Source organism: Pinus tabuliformis, chromosome 1_2 (assembly GCF_031772625.1).
Source record: "Pinus tabuliformis cultivar Carrire ecotype Pingquan chromosome 1_2, CPIR1, whole genome shotgun sequence".
Lineage (NCBI taxonomy): Eukaryota > Viridiplantae > Streptophyta > Pinopsida > Pinales > Pinaceae > Pinus > Pinus tabuliformis.
In genome coordinates, this window is record NC_142298.1 from 1,308,575,029 (window position 1) to 1,308,599,612 (window position 24,584).

General features: G+C 38.4%; 1 protein-coding gene across 2 annotated transcripts in view; it reads left to right on the forward strand.

Annotated features, from left to right (window-relative positions):
- The window catches only part of LOC149211018 (uncharacterized), a 109,595-nt gene that overhangs the window by 38,356 nt on the left and 46,655 nt on the right, over window positions 1–24,584 (forward strand). For both annotated transcript variants that reach the window (XM_089396860.1, XM_089396861.1), the window contains exons 2-3: window positions 2,700–2,867; window positions 3,287–3,466. In XM_089396860.1, the coding sequence (XP_089252986.1) occupies window positions 2,700–2,867; window positions 3,287–3,466 (348 nt within the window). The remainder of the gene's footprint in view (window positions 1–2,699; window positions 2,868–3,286; window positions 3,467–24,584) is intronic.

Here is a 24,584-nt window from a genome sequence, read left to right on the forward strand (position 1 = left end):
CAGGATAACGGCACAATTGTACATTTACAGTCACTTATCAAGAGGTAAATCAAGGATATCATCTTGCCTCTGTAAGGGCATTCATCACTGAACCTTCTATTCTAATAGACAAATATTCTGAGGTTTAAGTGGTGTTCTGGTTTCTGGTCTGTGTTTGCTACAGGTCTATTTCATATTCGAGATCAGTAAAGTAATTAATTAACTCATATCTTCACTGTGTATATAGTATCTACTATCTAGGAACTGGTATATTGACTTTGGGTGAAGTTTTGTGTGTTCAGATTAGGGAAGCCTCTTGGTTTAAAGTGCGGGGATACCGTGCCAAGGTGACAATGGGTACGTATTATGTGTGGTACCACCTTAGGGCCTTGAAGGACCTTATCAAGACTGCTAAATTGGGCGGTAAATTGGTAATAGATACCATGCCCTAGTAAGAGTGTAAAGAGATCTCTTTAGTTTCCTGATTCAAAATATTCCTTTTCTTGAAGCATCTTCATCTGACATTTGTTGCGTAAAAAACACAATAAGTTCACTATATTCAAGATTTTAGTAACCCTATTCATATTCATTATTGCAGTTCATGAAGAAATTAAAATTCTCCTCTGGATTTGGTTGCTTTAGTTGAACAACACTAACGTTAGGAACATATTGTGTTTCTAGAACTTAATAAAAAAGACCTCTCAAATAGGATTTTCAAGCAGCTCTGCTACCTTGGTTGAAGGCAAGGGTTGCTGTACGCTAGCAGGCATCTCAACAACTTGAACTAACGGAGTAACTTAAGTTTGGGTAGAGTATCTAGAAACAGCGTGGATTTCCTTCCCCATTGCCTTAGAAGGCCCACGATCAATGAAATAGTTTCACAGGGTTCTCTAGTCAGCCACACTGGAGCCGAAAGGTGGGATCTGCTTGTATAGCAAGTCAGTCTTCAAGTGCCCTTCTTGTTGCACCTCCATATCCATCAAGAAAAGCCAAGCATGAAGTGTGAAGCTCCCATCGAGGGAGCAAACTACAGATCGCGTGGACTTTGGATTAACAAGCAAATAAAATCCTGGATGGGACTGCAATCCTAGGATTTGTTGCTTCTAGAATATACTTGCCACTCATAGAGAGGTTTAACTATGGATCTTCAAATTTGAGCCCTTTTGCTTGCGGTAATCTAGAAGAGGGATCTCTTAGTTTGCGTCTGCTCACAAATGCTTTAGAATCATCTGCAATAGAGATGGCTTCAATGGGGGTCGTACAACCCCCATCCATATGGCCATTGTCTGTATGACCCTTTTAGTTCATGGCTGCGATCATGTTATTACTGCCTCTCTTCATGGGGTTGCACTGGACATTATTCTCACCAGATGGTTTGAATCCTTTTTTCTCCCAGCAGCTGTCTTTCTCTGTCGACAAATTACAAAATAAGGTTCTCTCTCTCCTTCACCTGTCGGCTCTCGTGCTCTGTCATGTCATAAGTCACTTCGTCATCATGCATGCTGCACTTTCCTAATGCTTGTTGTAATGACTATCACACTAACACAGAGAAAAAATGGATTTTTTTTCTCATTTTAATTCTTGAAGCTCGATGTATAAATAGAAAAAATGTCTGATTTTTTCTTATCTGAATTTCTGCCAAATTATTTCAAACTGGATCTTCCCAATCTGTTTTTTTTGTCAATCCAAATTATTAAATTTATCTTTTATTATATATATAATTTTTTTTAATAACTTTAAATTTTTATTTCTTTAACATATTTAATTTGAATTCAAATTCTAACTTGACCTTGGTAAGTATGATCAGACTAGCTGTATTGCTGTTAAATTTCCATCACCGTAATAATCTTTTGGAAAGGTCCTTATTTTAGCACAATTAGCTTTAAGAACACTTCTTGATTCTGTTATTTTTGGAAGTCAAAGCATTGCAAATGAAAGATTATATCTTAGTTAACTGGACGCTATTTAAATAAAGGCAAATTTATAGGCTGCTTCCATAGATCTAATGGTTAATATCTAGAGAAGCTATCTTCTCACAAATTAAATCAAAGTTTCTAAATTTTGGGAAAAACATATAGCCGTAGTCTATCTCCTAGACGTTTTGGAGGGTTTTCCAGCGCTTTTTCTGGTCAAAATTGCTCAGAATCTATCATGGATTTGCTGGAATCACAAGTTTGAGTTGTGAACTCTGCACAACCTGAGTGTCTCGGGGGTTTTTCAGGATGCTGAATACATATATACAGTCAAAAATCCAGACTAAACAACAAAAATGTAGATTTGACCAGAAATTGTTTCGTCGGATTCCAGCCAAAAACTCCAAAACATCTAACAGTTAGACATTGCCAAACATATACAGCCAGGTTGCAAAATCAAAAATTTTGTAGGTTGAAATTGAAAAATGCAAATATAAAAGTTTTATGTTTAAAGTTTAAATTTTGAAAATTTGAACCCTGTGTCCCCCGGCAGGCTGGGGTGTGCTGTTGTGCACCTAGGTGCAGAATGGACCCAACTGGTCTCACACCCAGTGCTTTCATCCCAGGGGTTGGGTGCATGCACCCTGGCTAAGCCAAAATAATTTTGTCAGATTTATGAGTTTTGTGCATTAGATCAGGAATTACTATGGCTTTTGTATAATAGTTTGCAGTTCAGAAATTCTTGTGCTTGTAAGTTCTATTTAACTTCCTTACTTACCTGATGATTTTCAATTTTGATTTACACAGAAGCCCTTTAAAGTTGGACTTGCACTTGAAGAATGCTCGTGGGGTGTCATTTGATCCTGATCCTGATTGGACATTAGATGATCTTAAAACTGAACTAGAGGCCATTGAAGAGAAGTACAGTACTCCATTGCTGCCGGAAAACAAACCTTCTCTACGAAGTGGTTCAATGTATGATCTATGTACCCTAGTTATTGATACAGTTGAGAGCATGTAGCAAGCAGAGGAATGTTCGAGTGCTTTTTTAAAAGGGGCAAATTATTTAAGGTTAACAGACATTGCAGTTATAATTCCATTGAGCTGTTGACTAGCAGTGGATTTCAACATCTTTTTCTGTTAACAGAAGATTGATAATACTGTTGTGGATGAGTCCTCTGACACACATAAATTTGCAATTACTGTAACTGGCTTATGGATTGCACCTTAGAACAATGCTTTGGTGATGAATGTAAATTAATTCATATATAATAGAGACAGCTTTTACACTTCTGCTTTCATTTCTAAAGACATGTTTTTTCTAGATATATTTTTAGGTAGGGTGATGATTTCTTTCTCTTACCTGTTTGATAATTGTGCCTAAATTTCTGCAGCTTTTCATGTCGAGACTTGTCCAAAGTGGCAGACTTTGGGGGAAGTGGAAAACCATTTGTGATGCGTGCATTTGATGATGACTTTGATAGTAGTGATGAAGATACTGATGTAGATGTTGAGGACCGTGATATTTCAAGAAGGGTCTATGACACTGCTCCACAAGATATTAACTCAACAAGGTGCTCTTTTTCAAATCGAATTTCTGTGTACCTCTGTAATCAGCACTGAAATAACAGAAAACAAAATGTGATGCTGCAGTTGTCATTAGTATTATGCTAGATAGCCTCATCTTTCTTACCTTCCAAACCAGGGCCAAGGTTTGACTGCCTTCTCATTTGTTTTAATTTCCATTTTGCCTTAGGAGGAAACGTAGTTTTTTATTTTTATTTTGAAACTGCTGCTGTTCTCTATCACATTAATCGAAGTACCACGCTAATCACGTAAGATGGTGATGTGATTGCAATTTTTTTTTTTTAATATAGAAGCAATTCCACCAACATTATGTTCCAGAAAACAATGATCATTTTGGTCCTGTGGCATCCCTGGCTGTTACTGTCAGACTGCATTCATGCTATGACAGATCAGAAGGCTGCATTGCGGTGGATTGGCTCTATGTTTATTCTGTGGTCATGGCTAGTTTGTAGCTAAGACTTTACTGTGAAAAAGTGTAGGAAGCTCTAGTTTTTTTCTAAGACTCTACTGTAAAAAAATGTAGGCAGCATTTTTTTTCTTGAACCGCTAGATATTATGAGTCATATCTATTGGATCATTTCAGTTAACCTTGTGGCAGTCTGAATTTGCAGTTTGAAGCACATGAATGACCTAGAGGGAAGGTGAAGTCCATCATATAGTTATTTATTCCAATACTTGTCGTGAACATGGGAGGCTGCACCACTTAACATATGGTCATGATTTTCAGTGTAAAAGAAATTGAAATTACATTAATGTCCTTGAAAGATGAATATATGTCAAATGGACTAGATATTACATCAAGCAAATATAGCCAAATAAAAGGAGGGTACAACCCACCCACACCCACAACAATCCCCTCTCCCCCCCCCAAAAAAGGAGATTTAGTACAAGAAGCTGCATGAATGCCATAAAGACATAAGTGAATTATACCATAAAGGTAGATAATACAGGATAATATAATTTTATTAATGTCCAAGAAACGATCACAAAGGTAGGTCAATGGTACCAAAAGTGGACATCCAATATAAGTACAAAAGTATGATTGTACCAAAAGAGGACATCCATTATAAGTACAAAAGTATGATTGTGGAAGTAACTCCTGGATCAATATTAAAAGTAAAGAAAGATGAAGTTTTAAAAATCTAGCTAAAGACAAAATATCTAGCTAAGAGAGAATATTTGGTAAGGTGGTGTTGTCGCGCAAACTGGCACGACAACGCTCAGACCGGGGGCTGTCACTCTGATCCCCGGTCTCTCCGTTTAAGCCTGTCTCCCACGACAAAGGGGGGTAGACCCTGAGGAAAGATGAAGGCCAACTGCCAGACAGTTGGGCCAGAGACACGATATGGCAAGCACTAAGATGATTTGATTTAGCGGACCAGTGCCTTTAAAGCGATTACTTGTTAGCTGATATAGAATATAAAACCATGAACAACAATCACTTATCATCAAATAGCCTGAACAATGCTTAAATATTCAGTAAAACCACAAAGATCATGGAACTCAATAATGATATCCAGCAACTAAGAGAAATGAATGCTTTAAACAACCACACAGTTATTGACTAGATAGGATATGCAGCTAATGTTCATGCATCAACAACTTTTGAATCTGATCTTAAGTAACTGGATCTGTGAAGCAAGAGACTTTTCAAAATTTATTTATTTATTTATTTTTTAATTTTTTTTTTTTAAAAAAAAAAGGGAAATATAAAATCTAAACAAAACCTTAAAGTTAAAATCTAAGTAAAGTCTAAAGAAACCCTAACACATTTTTTTGTATTTTTTGTATTTTTTTTTTTTATATGTATAAAACCTAAAAAGAACTAAACATAATAAACCATAATCTAAATCTAAATAAAAGAAATAAAAAAAACTGAACCTACGTTAACCTATGCTACACAATGACCACGAAAATATATGGCTTTCGTTACCTACGCTAACACTAAAAAAACACACAGGTTATTTGCAGACCCGCTAAACTGAAATCGAATTCACAACAAAAAAAATACCTAAATCTATTTACCATCTACGGCAAGACACTAAAAATTTAATGAGAACGCTGATACGGTGAGGCTCAGCACGCAAAAAAAAAAACGACAGATATAGAGAACGAGGGTTTTACGTGACCTGGCCGGCGTGAAACAAAACAGCGAAAAGGAAATGCATGCCAGTTTCGAACAAGCAGACGGAGGCTGGGGGTTTTGCAGGTATGCGGGACGGAGGAGAAGCAACGGCGGTTGAAATGCTGAACGCGTGACCCTCAGCTACAGCAAACTAAAAAAAATTTGACGATCTTGAATTCGGAAAGGCTTTGCAGGCACGTGAGCGGCTTTTCGAATCAATGCTGGAACGCAGCTATGCCCACACGACAAGCTTAACCAACAGACTATGCAGAGGGATACGCTAACACTGATAGACACCGACGGCGATTGAAAGAAAGGTCGATTTCAGTTTGTGAAGATGGCAGCAATGCCCAACAGAGAGAAATGGCGTGAAATCTGAAACGATGGGGACGAAATCACTATGCTGGGGCAAAAAGAAAGATCACACAGCTGACAGGAAGGCGTTTTGATGGCATGCACAGGATTTTGATGCCCACGCATACGATTTTTTTTTTTTTTTTTTTAGAACAATGTGTGACTGCTTGCCCCAGACATACGTATTCGACTTCAGCAATAAGATGGGGAAACGAAACAATGTTGAAACACGACCAGAAGAAAAACGCCCAACTGTAAAAAAAAAAAAATAAATGAAAATGCAGACTTACGCTAACCCTTCACAAAAATTGCAGAAAACGTTGGCAAAATCGAGCTATCTAGAACCATACGCATGCTTGGAACATGTATTTGAAATGCGCATTCATATGAGAACGACAGGCAGAGGTTGATAGCAGCCAAAAAAAAATTGGTTTGGTACTTACCTGATACGCGCACACAGCAATGGCGATCAAAATCAAATACGCTCAGAATGTTTTCTGTTGCTGTCTTGCAGGTGTTCGACAATAACAAGGATCCACAGCCTTCTTCCCCAGCCTACACTTGATAACCGAGTTGCTTTCCTCAGATTTCTGGCATCTGCTGAATGAAATGAATTTGTAATCTAGCTCAAAGTAAGATGATGGTTTGTTTATGAGCCTGCTGCTTCCGGCAATTCAGGCAGCGAAATGATAACCCTGGAGACAAGACAACAAGAGCCCGGCAGATATATGCAAAATTTTGCAGTAAAACCCTTGAGATTTCGCCTAAAATCAAAATTTTACAGCTCTAGAACAGCCAGATTTGACAATGATGACAGTAATGTTCTTGAAATATCAGAAGAAAATTCACTGTGAACTTCACTGTAAATCAGAAAGAAAAATTTCTCAATGTAAAACATGAAATGAACTTTAAAAAATTAACCCAGGGCACAATCAGCTGGGCTCTGCACAGAACAGCTTGTGGGAGTCGGCTGGTTCAGCCCAGAACTTCCCCAAACGCCCACAAATAACCTTCACCCTAAAGTTTCCTGCACATCTCAAGCAAGCATCAGCAAGAAAAAGGGCAAGAAATGCTGCTAGATTTCAAGAGAAAATGGAGATACCTGCCATTTTCCAGAAACCCTACAACATTCAGACCCTAGCATGTGAGCAAGATACCTGTACTCACAATGCTCTGAAAAAAAAAAATCAGCTATTTTAACTGTTGAAAACTGAAATATGCAGAAAAGCAAACACCTCACAACAATTCCAGAGAGTAACACCAGCCAGTTTGAACTCCAAAGTCTTTTTATTAATCAGAAATCAGTTTACAAGAGAGCTTTCAGTACAGACTCACAGATCAGATCAAACTGTAAAATGACCCCCTAAGACCCTATAAGAAGGAAATGATCCCAACGGCTAGTTTTGGGTGATCCATGTAGAACTGATCTCGACCGTTGATGAGGATCAAGACATCTCTTGATCTCATCCGTCGATTTTATTTAAAAAAGATATTTTGCATGTGTTCACAAAAATATTATTATTTTATTATCTAGGGTTTTTGCTTTGTTTTATGAATTTTTTATTATTTTTTATTTTTTATTATTTTTTATTATTTTAATATTTTATTTATTTTCTAAATGGATCATTTGAACCAAACCGTTGGAAACATCCCCTAGGACCTAGGACCTAGGACTCATGAGGGGATTTACACATTTCTCAACCCTCAAGACACATTACATCATGACTTTTACAATTTACATCTTAAGGGGACGAACCCACTTTAACATAGACCCTCATAGACCACCCAGATCTGCGACACAACTATAATCTAGCAGATTAACACGCTAGGATTCTCCTAAAGTCCTAATAACGAAATGCATCCCGGCTTTGGGGTCGGGTTTGAAGGAAAACTCTGCCGATCCATGGATCGGTGAGACTAAAAACCTCCCGGGACGCAGATCGTCATTAGAAAGTTAGGTCCACCTAGGCAACTTTACATACATGACTCTGATCTGCTTAGATTATTTACAATTCAAACATGCAGACTGGGTTTACAACAGGAAAGATCAAGCTGTCGATGACTGTAGGCTGGCACGGACATGTCGCTCAGGAGCTACCCTTCTCTGCCAACAGAAAGGAGGTGTACTGCATGGGTAGTTGACCAGTAGTGGTCAACATCTGGCTCTACTTGGGGACACGTTGCTGCACTGGTAGGAATGTGAGAATCCAGAATCTGCATCCATACAACACACAAATAAAAATAAGTAGCGTCCATTCCCAAATCATCATATGCATTAAGTACAGGAAAGATAAAAGCTCTTCATTTATTGACTAACTAATAACATGAAAAGTAAATCTAATCTTAAAAACAGAAATGAAATGCTGAAAAGACAAGGAGTAGGGATAGAAATACAATACAAAAGATGCCCCATGGCATCAGATATCATCTCTGAAGAACAGCTTGAGCATTTGGCCGTTCGCTGGTAGATGAAGTGGCTCACCATCCAATCTGCTCAAGTGGAATGAGTTTGGTCCAGCTTTGTCTCTAATGATGTACGGTCCCAACCACAAGCTGTCAAACTTTTTATGCTTTCCTGGTTTTTCATTTTTGCGATCCCAAAGTAAAACCATATCTCCAACCTGCAAAGATCTAGATCTAGAGCATTTATCAAAGCTTTTCTTAATATTAGATTGATTTTTGCATATAGTTTCAAAAGCTGTCCGACTAGTCTCATCTAATTCCACAATTTGATCTATCCTATTCTGAACAACATCTTTATCAGTGGAAAAATTTTGGAGAAGCTGATAGGCTGGCAATTTTAGGTGCACAGGTAAGGTAACATCCAAGCCATAAACCAATTCAAAGGGAGATTTACCAGTAGACTTCTTCTTAGTAATTCTGTCTGCCCACAAAGCATACTTGATTTTGCTGTCCCAAGACTTCTTGTTATCTCCTACTATTTTCTTGATAATGGTTATGAGATTTTTATTACTTGATTCAGCCAAACCATTACCCTGAGGATAGTAATTCGACGAATGAGATAAGACAATGCCATATTTGAAACAGAAAGATGTAAACTCTGAAGAACTAAAAGCCTTGGCATTGTCCGTAGTGATTTTAGCGGGGACACCAAATCTAGTAATGATGTTATTCTCAATGAAATCCATAATCACCTTTTCAGTGGCATTCTTAGCAGGAATGGCTTCTACCCATTTAGTGAAGTAATCAGTAGCAGTCAAAATCCAAGAGTAGCCATTGCTAGAATTTTCATGGAACTTCCCTATGAAGTCCAGACCCCAATGCTGAAAAGGTGCCTCTACAATAACAGGCTGTAGAGGAAGGGCAGCAAGCTTCTGCTTCCCAGTGAACAGTTGACAGGCTTGACACGTTCTAACAAACTTGTGCACATCAGAAAAAATCGAAGGCCAATAATAGCCAGCTCTCAGGATTTTGTGGGCAGTAGTTCTAGCGGCATAATGACCACCACAAAATCCTGAATGAAATTCGGAAATTAATCTTTTGGACTCAACATCGTCAACACACCTAAGCACTATGCCCTCTGGATTTCTCCATCCAAGGCCATCCTTCATAAGGCAGTACTTAGTGGCTTTTAGTCTAAGAGCCCTTCTCTTATGAGCGACTAAGTGATTAGGACATGCAAGATTTGTTAAGTAGTAAACTATGTCCTTATACCATTCATGCTCAGCTAACCTTCTTAATTCTGGTGAAGAAAGATCGTCAAGGCAGAACAAACCAAGAGTCTTTTCATTACTTTCAGTTAACATTTGAGCTAAACCTTGGCCTTTGATCAGCTTGGTGGGTCTAATTTCTAAATCATACTCCTGTATCTTAGTAACCCACCTAGCACGAGTCCCTAAGCAATCAGTTTGAGTTAATATGTCCTTAACAGCAGAATGTGAGACGAAAGCAATGATCTTAGAATAACCCACATAAGTTTTAAAATGCTTAAGAGACTTGACCAGGGCATAAGCCTGCTTTTCCATGGTATTGTACTTCAATTCGGAGTTTTGAAGTGCTCTACTCATGAAAGCAATAGGCTGCTCATGACCCTCTCTATTCTTTTGAAGTAAGACACCGGCAATGGTATCCTCAGAAGCGAAAGAAAAAATCATGAAATCTTTGGAGTAATCAGGACTAACAAGGACAGGAGCCTTCGCGATAGCAGACTTGATTTCTTGGAAAGCCCTTTTGCCCTCTTCTTGCCAGACAAATTTCACATCCTTCTTCAGAAGACTTTGAATGGGCTTAGCTATTTCCGCATAATTCGGGATAAATCTTCTAATAAAATTTATCTTTCCAAGGAAAGACTGAAGGGACTTGAGGTTGTGCGGGAGAGGAATCTTTTGAATTGCTTCAACACGTTCAGGATCGACCTTGACTCCTTCCTTAGAAATGATATGACCCAGAAGTTTCCCTTCAGTTACCCCAAAGACAGATTTAGCCGGATTCAAAGAGATTCCATATTCTCTGCATCTATCGAAAACTTTCCTAAGATGATCTATATGGCTGATACCATCTTTAGAGAAAACAGTAAGATCGTCTTGGTAAATTTCGATAATTTTCCCGATTAATCCTTTGAAGGCATAATCCATGGCCCTCTGGAAAGTAGCCCCAGCATTTGTTAACCCAAATGGCATTCTGATGTATTCAAAAGTGCCCCATGGTGTTGTGAATGTGGTCTTGTGTCGATCTTCCTTTTTAACCCAAACTTGATTATACCCCGAAAAACCGTCTAGCAATGACATCATCCCAGACCCAGTTACTCTTTGCAACAAAGTTTCCATTTTTGGCAAAGGGTAATTATCCTTTTTGCACGCTAGATTAAGGTTTCTAAAATCGACACAAAGTCTTATTGTACCATTCTTCTTCCTGACAATCACCAAATTCGAACACCATGTCGAATGCCTAGTTTGAGCGATGATTCCTGCTGCAAGCATCTTCGCAAGCTCTTTTTGGACCAGGGGGGCTAACTTAGGATTAATCTGCCTAAGTTTCTGCCGAAAAGGTTTAGCATTTTCGTCTTTTAAGGGAATAGTATGCTCCATAATATCTTCCCTATAGCCCTTCAACTCATCATAGGAAAAAGCCAAAACATCTCGATATTCACGAAGTAAATCAATTAACTTTTTCCTTTCCTCCAGACTAGTACCTTTACCGATTTTAACCATTTTCGGATTTTCAAAAGTACCAATGTTAACTTCAAGGTACTCGCCTGGGTCCGACTTGTCTTCTTCTCTCAGCTTCGTGGCATCATGCCGATCAAAATATTGCTCTAAGGCAACTACATTTCTGGGAGTGGGATTTATGATATGTCCTTGATCTAAAGACCCATCCTCGCCAGAAACTAACCGGAAATCCTCAAACTCATCTAAACTATTGAGAAAACGAACGACTTGCTTTTCATCATTAAAAATTTGCCAATGCTCTGAGTTGTCTGGAACAGATGGTCTGAATATTACTTCCATTTTAATTTTATCGTTAATTAACTCGTCAGACAACTGGAAAGTGGTAGCAGCTACGGCAAGCTCATCTGCCAAACTATTTAGACCTCTAGGAATTGCTTCAAGGTTAAGGGCATCGAAGTGCTCCATAGTATCCCACACAGCATTTCGATAGTTTCTTAATCTCTGATTTCTACATGTGAATTTGTTTTTAAGCTGCATGATAACCAGATCGGAATCCCCCTTGATGCTAAGCAATTTAACCCTTAAAGCCTTGGCCAATTCAAGACCCAACAATATAGCTTCGTACTCAGCAACATTGTTGGTTGCTTCAAATTCTAAACGATAGGCAAACTTGAATACGTGACCGAGGGGAGATTTAAGCACAACTCCCGCACCTTTACCATGACTAGAGGACGCACCATCGAAATACATATACCAGACTTCATCCTTAAGATCTTTAATCTCATCATCGGGAGGAATTATGAAATTGGACATGATAGCATAGTTCCCGATGTCAGATTTTTCTTTAATTATTTCGTTATGAGGCTTTTTAGGATTTTCAACATGAAATTTCCTCTCAGGCTCTCTATTTAGTCTAACAAAACCGTCACCGCTAGGAGAAGGAATCATAGCATATGACCAATTCATCTGAATGCTTCCTCCTAGATCAGAAGCCCACTTCCTAGATAACAGCATACCCCAAGCATCAGGTACATCAACGACAACAATATCCATAACCACCATGATGTCTGGGTAGACCGAAAGATGAACTTGCAAATCCTTAATTAAACCATGTACCTCGATCTTCTTAGAATCCATGGCGCATATATTATAGTAGGGTCTGGAAACTCTTAAGTTAAGCTGTTCCATAACCCTTTTAGTCATAACACAAGCAGATGCGCCTGAATCCAACATGCAGTTATTCAATTTATACCCATTGACTAATAAGGTGATAAAGAAGGGTTGATGATCCTTGTTATCAGCATCTACGCTTTGCAGATAAATAGGAGCATCATGATAGTCAACCTCACGAATCTTCTGCTGAGAAGTGTTGACTTGAGGACCCTGAATTGCTTTTAGTAACTTGTCCCTTTGGGAAGGGATCTTAGCGATCTCAGACACGGGAACCCAGATTTTAGCATTATTAAACCAATTCCCCAAATCGACATCTATTCCAGAGTTTATACCAGGGCTTAAAGTTCGAGGAGGAATTTGATTTCCGCTCTGATCTTTATCCCTTCTCTGGTATGTTAAACCCTTATCTCTAGCAATTTCCAGAATTTTCTCAGGAGAGGGTTTCTCACCATATAACCTGGCCAAAATGTCATCTTCGCTTTCCAGGTTATTTATACCAAAAGCAGATTGAGGATTCACAACATCATAGCTCCTTTCCTTAACCTCTATCCAATCATTCATGGGCAAAGGAAACTTGCTCCCTACTACGTTTATTTGCTCACCTGTCCCAAGCATTCCATTATCGAGAAGTCTTCTGATAATGGGACAAGAGGACTCTTCGTGAAAATCAGCACAAGCACGACAGTAAGGAGGAGCATCATCCACCAGATTGGTAAGCGGATTAGGAGGCCTCTGCTCACTAGATTGACCCTTTCTTTGCCAGTTACTATTTCTGTTATTATTATTTCGAGGCTGAAAATTTTGCGGTTGCGCTCTTTCCATTTGAATTAACCTATTCTGCAAAGTGTTTATCTCCTTGTTATGATTAATTTCCATGGTTTCAATTTTCTGAAGCAATTTGAGAACAAGTTCATTTTCAGGCTCCTGGGCTGCTTTTCCCTTAGGTTCCTTTAATTTCGTAGCAGCCCTATCAAAGCCTGGGATTTCAGACTTCCCAGAAGCTGCCTTGTCCTTTTCAAGTTCTACCGCTAAGGCTTGGCAATCACGATAATCAGTAAGTTTGGCACGCCTTAACTCATAAGATGGTTCAGGACCAAAGGCATCGATATAAAAATCTTGGAGAGTTTTATCTGAAGGTTTATAGTCCTGAGGTAATTCTCTAATGATACCATTAAACCTTCTATTAAATTCTTCAACAGTTTCGTCTTCTCTCTTTTTCATCAGAGTAAGAGCTCTTACAAGATGTCTTCCCTCTCTCTTATCTCCAAATTTTTCTCTAAACGAATTAATGATTGATTGTAAAGAGTCAAAAGAATTAGGAGGTTTTTCTGTAAACCAGTCATGAGCATCACCTCCTAGAGTCAAGATAAAAAGAGTCATCCTGACATCTTCATGGTCAAAATCAGGAGATCTAGCATACTTAGCCATCCATATGTTGAAATCTCGCAAATGGGAATTAACAGTAATGGCATTATCTCCATGAAAGCTAGGCAATTTGTCTATCCCAACAGATGGAATATCATTGGGGGCTCCAGGAATGTTAGAAAAATCACAAGGGGCAAACAGACTCATGGTGTTGCGCCTAACTTGACCCCTAAAGAGCAGATGAACGTCAGAAAGGGCTTCTTGTCCAAGACTTGTAAGAAGGGCACGAGAAGCGAGTTTGTGTGATCGCACCCTGTAAACCTTTTCAGGATCCGGAGTGGGGTTGCACAGACTGCCTGGATGTCTTCTAGTGTACACTCTTGCAGATAATATGGGAAGTGGAGTCGCCACTTGAACAAGAAGCTAAGCACAGAAAAGCTTGAAAAACAAGGACCAAGGACAGAAAAACTCTGTCCCCGGCAACGGCGCCAAAAAATGTTGTCGCGCAAACTGGCACGACAACGCTCAGACCGGGGGCTGTCACTCTGATCCCCGGTCTCTCCATTTAAGCCTGTCTCCCACGGCTAAGGGGGGTAGACCCTGAGGAAAGATGAAGGCCAACTGCCAGACAGTTGGGCCAGAGACACGATATGGCAAGCACTAAGATGATTTGATTTAGCGGACCAGTGCCTTTAAAGCGATTACTTGTTAGCTGATATAGAATATAAAACCATGAACAACAATCACTTATCATCAAATAGCCTGAACAATGCTTAAATATTCAGTAAAACCACAAAGATCATGGAACTCAATAATGATATCCAGCAACTAAGAGAAATGAATGCTTTAAACAACCACACAGTTATTGACTAGATAGGATATGCAGCTAATGTTCATGCATCAACAACTTTTGAATCTGATCTTAAGTAACTGGATCTGTGAAGCAAGAGACTTTTCAAAATTTATTTATTTATTTATTTATTTTTTTTTTTAATTTTTTTTTTTTTTTTTAAAAAAAAAGGGAAATATAAAATCTAAACAAAACCTTAAAGTTAAAATCTAAGTAAAGTCTAAAGAAACCCTAACACATTTTTTTGTATTTTTTGTATTTTTTTTTTTTATATGTATAAAACCTAAAAAGAACTAAACATAATAAACCATAATCTAAATCTAAATAAAAGAAATAAAAAAAACTGAACCTACGTTAACCTATGCTACACAATGACCACGAAAATATATGGCTTTCGTTACCTACGCTAACACTAAAAAAACACACAGGTTATTTGCAGACCCGCTAAACTGAAATCGAATTAACAACAAAAAAAATACCTAAATCTATTTACCATCTACGGCAAGACACTAAAAATTTAATGAGAACGCTGATACGGTGAGGCTCAGCACGCAAAAAAAAAAAACGACAGATATAGAGAACGAGGGTTTTACGTGACCTGGCCGGCGTGAAACAAAACAGCGAAAAGGAAATGCATGCCAGTTTCGAACAAGCAGACGGAGGCTGGGGGTTTTGCAGGTATGCGGGACGGAGGAGAAGCAACGGCAGTTGAAATGCTGAACGCGTGACCCTCAGCTACAGCAAACTAAAAAAAATTTGACGATCTTGAATTCGGAAAGGCTTTGCAGGCACGTGAGCGGCTTTTCGAATCAATGCTGGAACGCAGCTATGCCCACACGACAGGTTTAACCATGAGACTATGCAGAGGGATATGCTAACACTGATAGACACCGACGGCGATTGAAAGAAAGGTCGATTTAAGCTTGTGAAGACGGCAGCAACGCCAAACAGAAAGAAAAGGCGTGAATCTGAAACGATGGGGACGAAATCACTATGCTGGGGCAAAAAGAAAGATCACGCAGCTGAAAGGAGGGCGTTTTGATGGCGTGCACAGGGTTTTGATGCCCACGCATACGATTTTTTTTTTTTTTTTTTAGAACAATGTGTGACTGCTTGCCCCAGACATACGTATTCGACTTCAGCAATAAGATGGGGAAACGAAACAATGTTGAAACACGACCAGAAGAAAAACGCCCAACTGTAAAAAAAAATAAATAAATGAAAATGCAGACTTACGCTAACCCTTCACAAAAATTGCAGAAAACGTTGGCAAAATCGAGCTATCTAGAACCATACGCATGCTTGGAACATGTATTTGAAATGCGCATTCATATGAGAACGACAGGCAGAGGTTGATAGCAGCCAAAAAAAAATTGGTTTGGTACTTACCTGATACGCGCACACAGCAATGGCGATCAAAATCAAATACGCTCAGAATGTTTTCTGTTGCTGTCTTGCAGGTGTTCGACAATAACAAGGATCCACAGCCTTCTTCCCCAGCCTACACTTGATAACCGAGTTGCTTTCCTCAGATTTCTGGCATCTGCTGAATGAAATGAATTTGTAATCTAGCTCAAAGTAAGATGATGGTTTGTTTATGAGCCTGCTGCTTCCGGCAATTCAGGCAGCGAAATGATAACCCTGGAGACAAGACAACAAGAGCCTGGCAGATATATGCAAAATTTTGCAGTAAAACCCTTGAGATTTCGCCTAAAATCAAAATTTTACAGCTCTAGAACAGCCAGATTTGACAATGATGACAGTAATGTTCTTGAAATATCAGAAGAAAATTCACTGTGAACTTCACTGTAAATCAGAAAGAAAAATTTCTCAATGTAAAACATGAAATGAACTTTAAAAAATTAACCCAGGGCACAATCAGCTGGGCTCTGCACAGAACAGCTTGTGGGAGTCGGCTGGTTCAGCCCAGAACTTCCCCAAACGCCCACAAATAACCTTCACCCTAAAGTTTCCTGCACATCTCAAGCAAGCATCAGCAAGAAAAAGGGCAAGAAATGCTGCTAGATTTCAAGAGAAAATGGAGATACCTGCCATTTTCCAGAAACCCTACAACATTCAGACCCTAGCATGTGAGCAAGATACCTGTACTCACAATGCTCTGAAAAAAAAAAATCAGCTATTTTAACTGTTGAAAACTGAAATATGCAGAAAAGCAAACACCTCACAGCAATTCCAGAGAGTAACACCAGCCAGTTTGAACCCCAAAGTCTTTTTATTAATCAGAAATCAGTTTACAAGAGAGCTTTCAGTACAGACTCACAGATCAGATCAAACTGTAAAATGACCCCCTAAGACCCTATAAGAAGGAAATGATCCCAACGGCTAGTTTTGGGTGATCCATGTAGAACTGATCTCGACCGTTGATGAGGATCAAGACATCTCTTGATCTCATCCGTCGATTTTATTTAAAAAAGATATTTTGCATGTGTTCACAAAAATATTATTATTTTATTATTTAGGGTTTTTGCTTTGTTTTATGAATTTTTTATTATTTTTTATTTTTTATTATTTTTTATTTTTTATTTTTTATTTTAATATTTTATTTATTTTCTAAATGGATCATTTGAACCAAACCGTTGGAAACATCCCCTAGGACCTAGGACCTAGGACTCATGAGGGGATTTACACATTTCTCAACCCTCAAGACACATTACATCATGACTTTTACAATTTACATCTTAAGGGGACGAACCCACTTTAACATAGACCCTCATAGACCACCCAGATCTGCGACACAACTACAATCTAGCAGATTAACACGCTAGGATTCTCCTAAAGTCCTAATAACGAAATGCATCCCGGCTTTGGGGTCGGGTTTGAAGGAAAACTCTGCCGATCCATGGATCGGTGAGACTAAAAACCTCCCGGGACGCAGATCGTCATTAGAAAGTTAGGTCCACTTAGGCAACTTTACATACATGACTCTGATCTGCTTAGATTATTTACAATTCAAACATGCAGACTGGGTTTACAACAGGAAAGATCAAGCTGTCGATGACTGTAGGCTGGCACGGACATGTCGCTCAGGAGCTACCCTTCTCTGCCAACAGAAAGGAGGTGTACTGCATGGGTAGTTGACCAGTAGTGGTCAACAGGTGGAAACACAATAAATATACAAGAAGTTCCAAAATCTTGGTGACACAGATGAGAGCATGTAAAGGAATGTTGGATTTGGCTATGAAACACAAGTGAAGGGACTCCTTGCTTAAGTCCTTGATGACTATAAAGGGCCTGATGCCTTGTCTAGTAGGGTTATCTCCCATGAACTCCAGATAAAGTCAAATCACCACATACCACGATTTGATAGGATCTACCAGGTGTGTCACCTTTAAGAGCTGAAGATGGAGATGCCCCTGATTTTTTGATGTCCTCTATACTATGAGATTAGAGGACACTATCATTGCTTTTATAAGGACTCAAGAGGCTCGCTCTCCACTTTCTTCCAGTACCAAGATCAAAGATGCATAGCCTTCTTCATCGGGGGGATTTTCAACCATGAATCTTAGGTCTTGCATGCCATGCCCCACCCTAGGATGATCAAACTGATTATCCCATACTTGTTGATTCGTCAGATTGGAGCGACAAAGGACAAACAAAGTTGCAAAGCGTACCAGACAGTAGGATGGTGAGACCTTGGGTTACACCTTAGCCTTTGTCTTGGGGAGGCCGGTTTAGAGGTGTCGATTTGTACGTCAAGCCACATGTCCTCAGTGTTGAGAAATCTAGGGGTAGCTAGATTAGGGTGATGTTCTTCTTTTACTTGATTATTATTATGTTTTTATCGTCAAACAACTACCAAACAATGAAGATCAATGAGACAAGAGGACACAAAATGTAGGTTGCAAGCCAGGGCCAAAACCTCTCCTCTTGAGAGGAAAATCCACAAGAATTCTTCTCTTCTTATAGAATCTTCAAATGATGAATTCCAAGACCTAAGACCCTTGACAAAGACCCCTCCAAGACCAACTCAACTTCTCCTTTTGATGAGCTTAACCTTCACAAAGTCAATCCAAGTCAACTTTCTCCAAACTTCAGATTTCAGCATCTTCTTCAGAATTTCTGATGCTGCTTTAGGATTGTAATTTTCGGCCTTTGTTGTAGAAACCCTAGCTGGCACGTGTGAAAGAAATAATGGTGAATTTTCCTCCTTTCTCCTTCGCTTAGATAGCCTTCTCTTCCTTGTCTACTCGACTTGCAAACTTGATCTATATGATACAAAAACTTGGCTTCTTTAGAGGTTTGAAACATCGGATTTGTAGCTGTAATATGTGCCCTAAAACCTTCATACGTGTGGAATGTGTAGCCCAAAAACAAGCTTCCAAAACTTCGACTTTTTCTTCCTTATAATCTCTTTTTCTTCGCTCCTTCTAGGTCTCCTTTTCTTGTCCTTGATCGAACTTGGATGCCTCTTCAAATGAGGTCGAGTACCTCTTATACATAGGCTTCCCTTGGAGTTCGAACTGTCATCATGAGGCCGACTTGATCTTGGAGGGTCTTTAGACATGACTTTGACTTACAAAAAGTTTCTTACAAGATACAAAGTGCCCAATGGGGTCTTTCATATATGGTAGTGACTCAATTGACTTCATGACTCTATGATATACCCTAGAAGCACTCAATGGGTGCTTGACCTACAAATAATTTGACCTTGAGAAAGAAACCCATGCTACAAAAATAATAATAATTTGTCTTTCTTTTTATAATATACAAGAATCAAGAGTACATTTCGTATTTATGAAGGCCGAACCTAGTTGCATAGTTTAACACTTAGATCATTAGAGAGATCATTTCCTGATGGATCGAGTGTAGAACATGCCCTGCCCATCAAACTACATCCTAGATACAGAGTAAGTAGAGATCCATTTGGAGTTTTCTTTTTTCGACCTTAGATGTTAGGAGTAACCCTCACTTGTACATCCCATCCAAATCATGTATCTAGGCTCCTTGATGGTTCTAGAAGACTTCGATAGTGAGCTAGTGCCTAGTTTTTCGCCCTTGGCCCTAGCCATCAGATTCGGTACACCTTGACATCATTGGTCCCATTGCCCTCTCTTCGTGTCTCTTGACAGGTTTTTGTGTTGGATTGCCCACCTTTCTAATATTGGATGAACTCACTTAAGTGTTTTGTATCACTGTACAATATTACTTGTTGCTCCTTTGAAGATATTACTTGTTGCTGAAATTTGTTTGACTTGATCAAGATGTTTTCTTCTTACTTCAAGAAAGAAGAGAAGCTGAATGATGCTTTGAATTTTGGTCCATGGAAGACAAGATTGGACATTACTCTTGAAGAACATGATGCACTGGAATATGTGGAAGGTGAGTTAGCAAAACCGCCAGTAAATTCAAATGTCGCTGTCAAGGCCAAATTCAAGAAAGGAGAAGTCAAGGCTATGAAGATTATCCTTGGTTCTCTTGAGGACCATCTCATCACCTATGTCTCTAAGTTAAAGAAATCTAAGAAAATGTATGACAAGCTGATTGGAATGTATCAAGTGAACAACTTGAGTCAAATCTTTGCTTTGAAGAATCAATTCAAGGACATTAAGATGAACCAAGGAGAGAGCATTCAAGCATACTTCATGAGGATATCAAAAATCGAGGATCAATTGTCAATTGTTGGTGAAATTGTCTTTGATAAAGCGCTGGTACTGATTACACTTGGAGGTATTTCTCCAACTTGGGAAACTTTTAATGCGCCGAGTGATTCAAAATGGATCTTGGATAAACCTCTAAGTCAAAAAGACTTCATAGAAGAGGTAAAAGGTGCTAAATGGCACAAATCCTTTGTAAATTCGAGGAAAATGAAAGTCAAAGGATGCTCTTGGGAATAGTCTCATTGCGTAGATCTTTTCAATCTGAATCTACTGCAATTTGAATGGGCGAAAATGGACTCTGGATGAAGGAGTTATTGCAAAAAGAAGTTTGCCCATTATCCTTAGAAAATGAGGCATTTCTTATTAAATTTGGCCTAAGGGCTAATATTAGCCTTATGCGCTAAAAACCTTTGTTAAGCGCTAAACCTTTATAAAGTGTGTTTTACATTGAAATTCGGATAAAGCACGTGGGCAGTAGCGGCCAAGCGGATCCGAAGAATTTATAGAAATCGAGCTAAAACCTTTTGAGTTCTGGGAGGAAGGCGGTAAATGGTATTTTGGGCAGGCTCCAGGCAGTAAATGGTATTGGAAGGGTTGAACCCGATTCCATACATTGGCCGACACGTAGCACGCAGCAGGAGAGAGAAAACCGCTTTTTCGGGCGGGTGATCTCCGCGCAAGTAGGCCATCCGAAAATGCTGTCAACCATTGGATTGGAGATTGCAGGATCAACGACGGAGATTGAGCAGACTGTTTGCTGTTTCGGGTTTAGTGCGAACCGTCGGATTAAAAGGTAGATCAACGGTTGTGATTGAATCGACGATCGCTAATCGGGAAGGTTGAAGGACCAAGACTCGTGACCATGTGACTCACCGATATGCGATAGTGTCGATGTACGATGCGTTGATAGCGGCAATCGACGATCGGTGAATCGGGGTGGCACAATACAAAGGAGCAGGGCCGATGCGACATGCGATTGCGATGGGTGGACCTGACGACATTATAGTGGCGAGTTTATTGTTCTTTGAGATCCGGGTTAATCTATTTCTCAATGTATTTCTTTGTATTTTTGTGTATTGGGTTTTTAAGCATTACGCAATGCGCTTGCGATATTGCGATAAAGGCAGACCTGATAGGATTATAAACACGATTGAATATAATTTGAAATCCGACAAAATGCTCCATGATGTGTTTTTCATCAGTTTGCCAATGTATTTTGTTATGTGGCTATTTTCGGGATTTCTGCACAGGAAGGCCAAACGATCGGGTTGCCCATGCCCGCTGGTTCATTTCAATTGGAAAACGGATTCTTTGGTAAAACGATTGGTCTTCCATGCTCGAAGAAGCGTAACTGATGTGTGTTAAATACACAAAGAACGCAGTTGACAGGGGAAGGCACAAAGGCCGAGCGAAAACAGAAACCACAGAGAGAAGTGGATTCTCGGAGGCTCAGGTAGAGTAATGCTTAGAGGAAGCCGGAGAAGCTTAGAGAAGCCCCAGAGATGTTTAAATGCTGAGGAATCCATTGGGATGCTCAGTGAATACTCAAGAAGAGTAAGAGAATGCTGAGTGATATGCAGAGTTAGAGCGCTTGACAGAAAGAGCCACCAGATGTTGGAGGCTTGACAGAGGCATAGCCACCAGAGGTTGGAGGTAGAGCCTCAGAGCTAGAGAGCTCAAAGCAGACTTCTAAGAGCCATGATGTTGTAGTGAAGTTGCAGAACAACGAAGAGATCAAATGATCAAGCTATTGTTGATGTCCAAAGTGTGCTGAAGACAGAAGAAGTTCCAGAGACAATTAAGAGAGTTCTGAGGGAGGTGGTGCAAGCTAGAGCTCAAGACAGCTTAGAGCACTAATTGAAGGAGTCTAGTCCAGAGAAGCCTAGATCTGTCTGCAGAGTATGGACAACCAGGGATAAGATGGTATTCTAAACCCATAGGTTCAGTTGTAAACCAATGGAGTTGAGTGTGGAACTTGTAAAAGAAGCATTACCATAATCCCAAAGAGCCTAATTGAGTTGATTAGAGCTCAAGGAGACGTAGCCTAAGATACCAGGGTGAACTCCATATTATATTGTTGTCTCATGTGTTTGCTTATTTGCTGCCTTGTATTTACTGTTATGTGTGTTTTACATCAGCATAAGCAAAAGTACATAAGCACTTGAACAGTCTAAAAACAAACACAAGCATACCTCTATTTCAAGTACTTAATTCCACAAAGTATCAATCATAAGCATAGATCTTGGGAATATATAAGCTTTGGAGTGGGAGAGGTTCTTGTAAGTTTGACAAGAAGCCTTTATAGTGCCCCATTTCAGATCACCAAGAGGTGCTCTATAACCTAATATAGGGGAGATATGTAGATGTAATGTAAGAAAGTTTGTCATCACTTTTCAATGTTGACTTAATATGTTGAATTTTAAGACTCAAGGATCTGTAAACATTTACTTGTCGACTCAATTAAATAATGATAAAAAGTTAAAAGTAATATAGAGGAGCCCCAGGGGGAGATGTTGTTCATAAAAAGTAAAAAGTAATAAAAATAATAAAATTCAATTTGTTATATTGTAATTTTCTTTTTATTAATAAAATTACTAGTAATTTTTTAAATAAAAGAAAATCATAATATACATATCACATTAAAATATGTAAGTAGTAGCTGTAAGTTAAGATGCATTCTATCTTATAAATTAAAATAATGATTCCCTAACCATATTTAGATTTAATTAATAAGCACATAAAATACTGTATACTTACAATAAACTTACGATATAACAATATTTTAAATCATCGATATTCACACCCACTTTAACATAGATATTATTAACTTGTAAATAGGCTTTGTTACAAGACCATGTGCCAATACCATGGCTTATCAATACAACATGCCCAAAAACCATCTCTCATTTCACAATCAAAATATTTTATAAATATTTTATTTGAATTTAATTTTATAACATTTTTACATTTAAATCTAAAAGCAAAAATATTATAATTACTTTTGAGATATATCTAAACCTTTTATCACATTAAAATATATAAGATATAAATAATATCTATATATTAGGATCCATTTTACCATATAAATTAAAATAATAATTTTGTAACCATATTTAAATTTCATTATTAAACACAACTTAATACTTACAATATAATAAGATTTTTAACCATGGATATTCACCACATGCCCAAAAACTATCTCTTATTTCACAATAAAAATATTTTACAATTCTTATTTTTTAATTTAATTTTATTACTTTTTTGTGCCAAGAGACACTCTCTAGCAAAAAGTGGAAGAAATATTGTAATGTTTATGTTATGTTATCTAGACATTTTGACTCGACAAAATTACATAAAAATAAAAGTAAAAGTAAAAAAAAATAAAAAAATCATTAATTATAATTATTAATTCAAACATTTTAACTCAGTGAAATTACATAAAAATAATAGTTAAATTTAAAAAAAAAAGTAAAAAAAATTACAACAATTTTTTTTAATAATTATAATTATTAATTATTGATAATTAAACCAGCCTAATTCCATCTTAAGTTTGGATCTATCAAGCTCTGAGAGGGATCAAACCTCTCGAGATGCAAACCTTTCCTCATGTTTTGCACTCAAAAAAGAGGTTTGAACCTCGCGAGATGTAATCCCTCTCGACGCTTGATAGATCCGGAGTTAAGATGGATCTAGGTTGGTTACTACCATCAACAACAACGATAAGTTTCCCACATTTGATGAGCTCCTGTGAAAGTGCAGTCAAGAAGAGGCCAGAGTGATTTCTAGAGAAAGAATTCCCAAGCATGAAGAGGGAAAACCTAGCCTTTGCTATCCAAGGCAAGAAGTAGAAAGGCAAAAGAGGTCATCACTTTTCAAGAAAGCCTGTCCCTAGATCCAACAGTTCCTATAAATGGAACAAGTACTTATCAAAAGTTCAATGCTACAATTGCCATAAGCATGGCCACTATGCCCGTTATTGTCCAGAAAATAGAAGTGCACCAAGATCCAACCACAACAATCATAGCACCAATTTCAGATTTGATTATAGAAGAAGAAGAGAAGCTCCTACTGTTTGTAAAGAAAACTATTGTTCTTCCAAAAGTTCAAGGAACCAAAGGTGTGATAATAATGTAGCTGAAACATAATCACAATACTTTCTTGTTTTTGCTCTTTGTAGTTCCTCTCCTGTAGATTCGTGTGACAACTTGTTGGTTGATAGTGGTGCTTCAAGACACTTTATTGGCTATAAAGAAGTTCTCTCAAATCTGGTTGAGAGGGAGACAGATCCGAAAATCATTCTTGGAGATGACTCCACATATTCTATAAAGGGATATGGTTCTATTTCTTTTCATCTGGATCAAGGGAAAACTATATCTCTTCAAGAATTTTTGTATGTACCTGGTTTGAAAAAGAATCTTGTATCTATATCTGCCTTAGAAGACAAATGAATGAAAGTTGCTTTCATAAATGGAAAAGTTCTCACTTGACCAA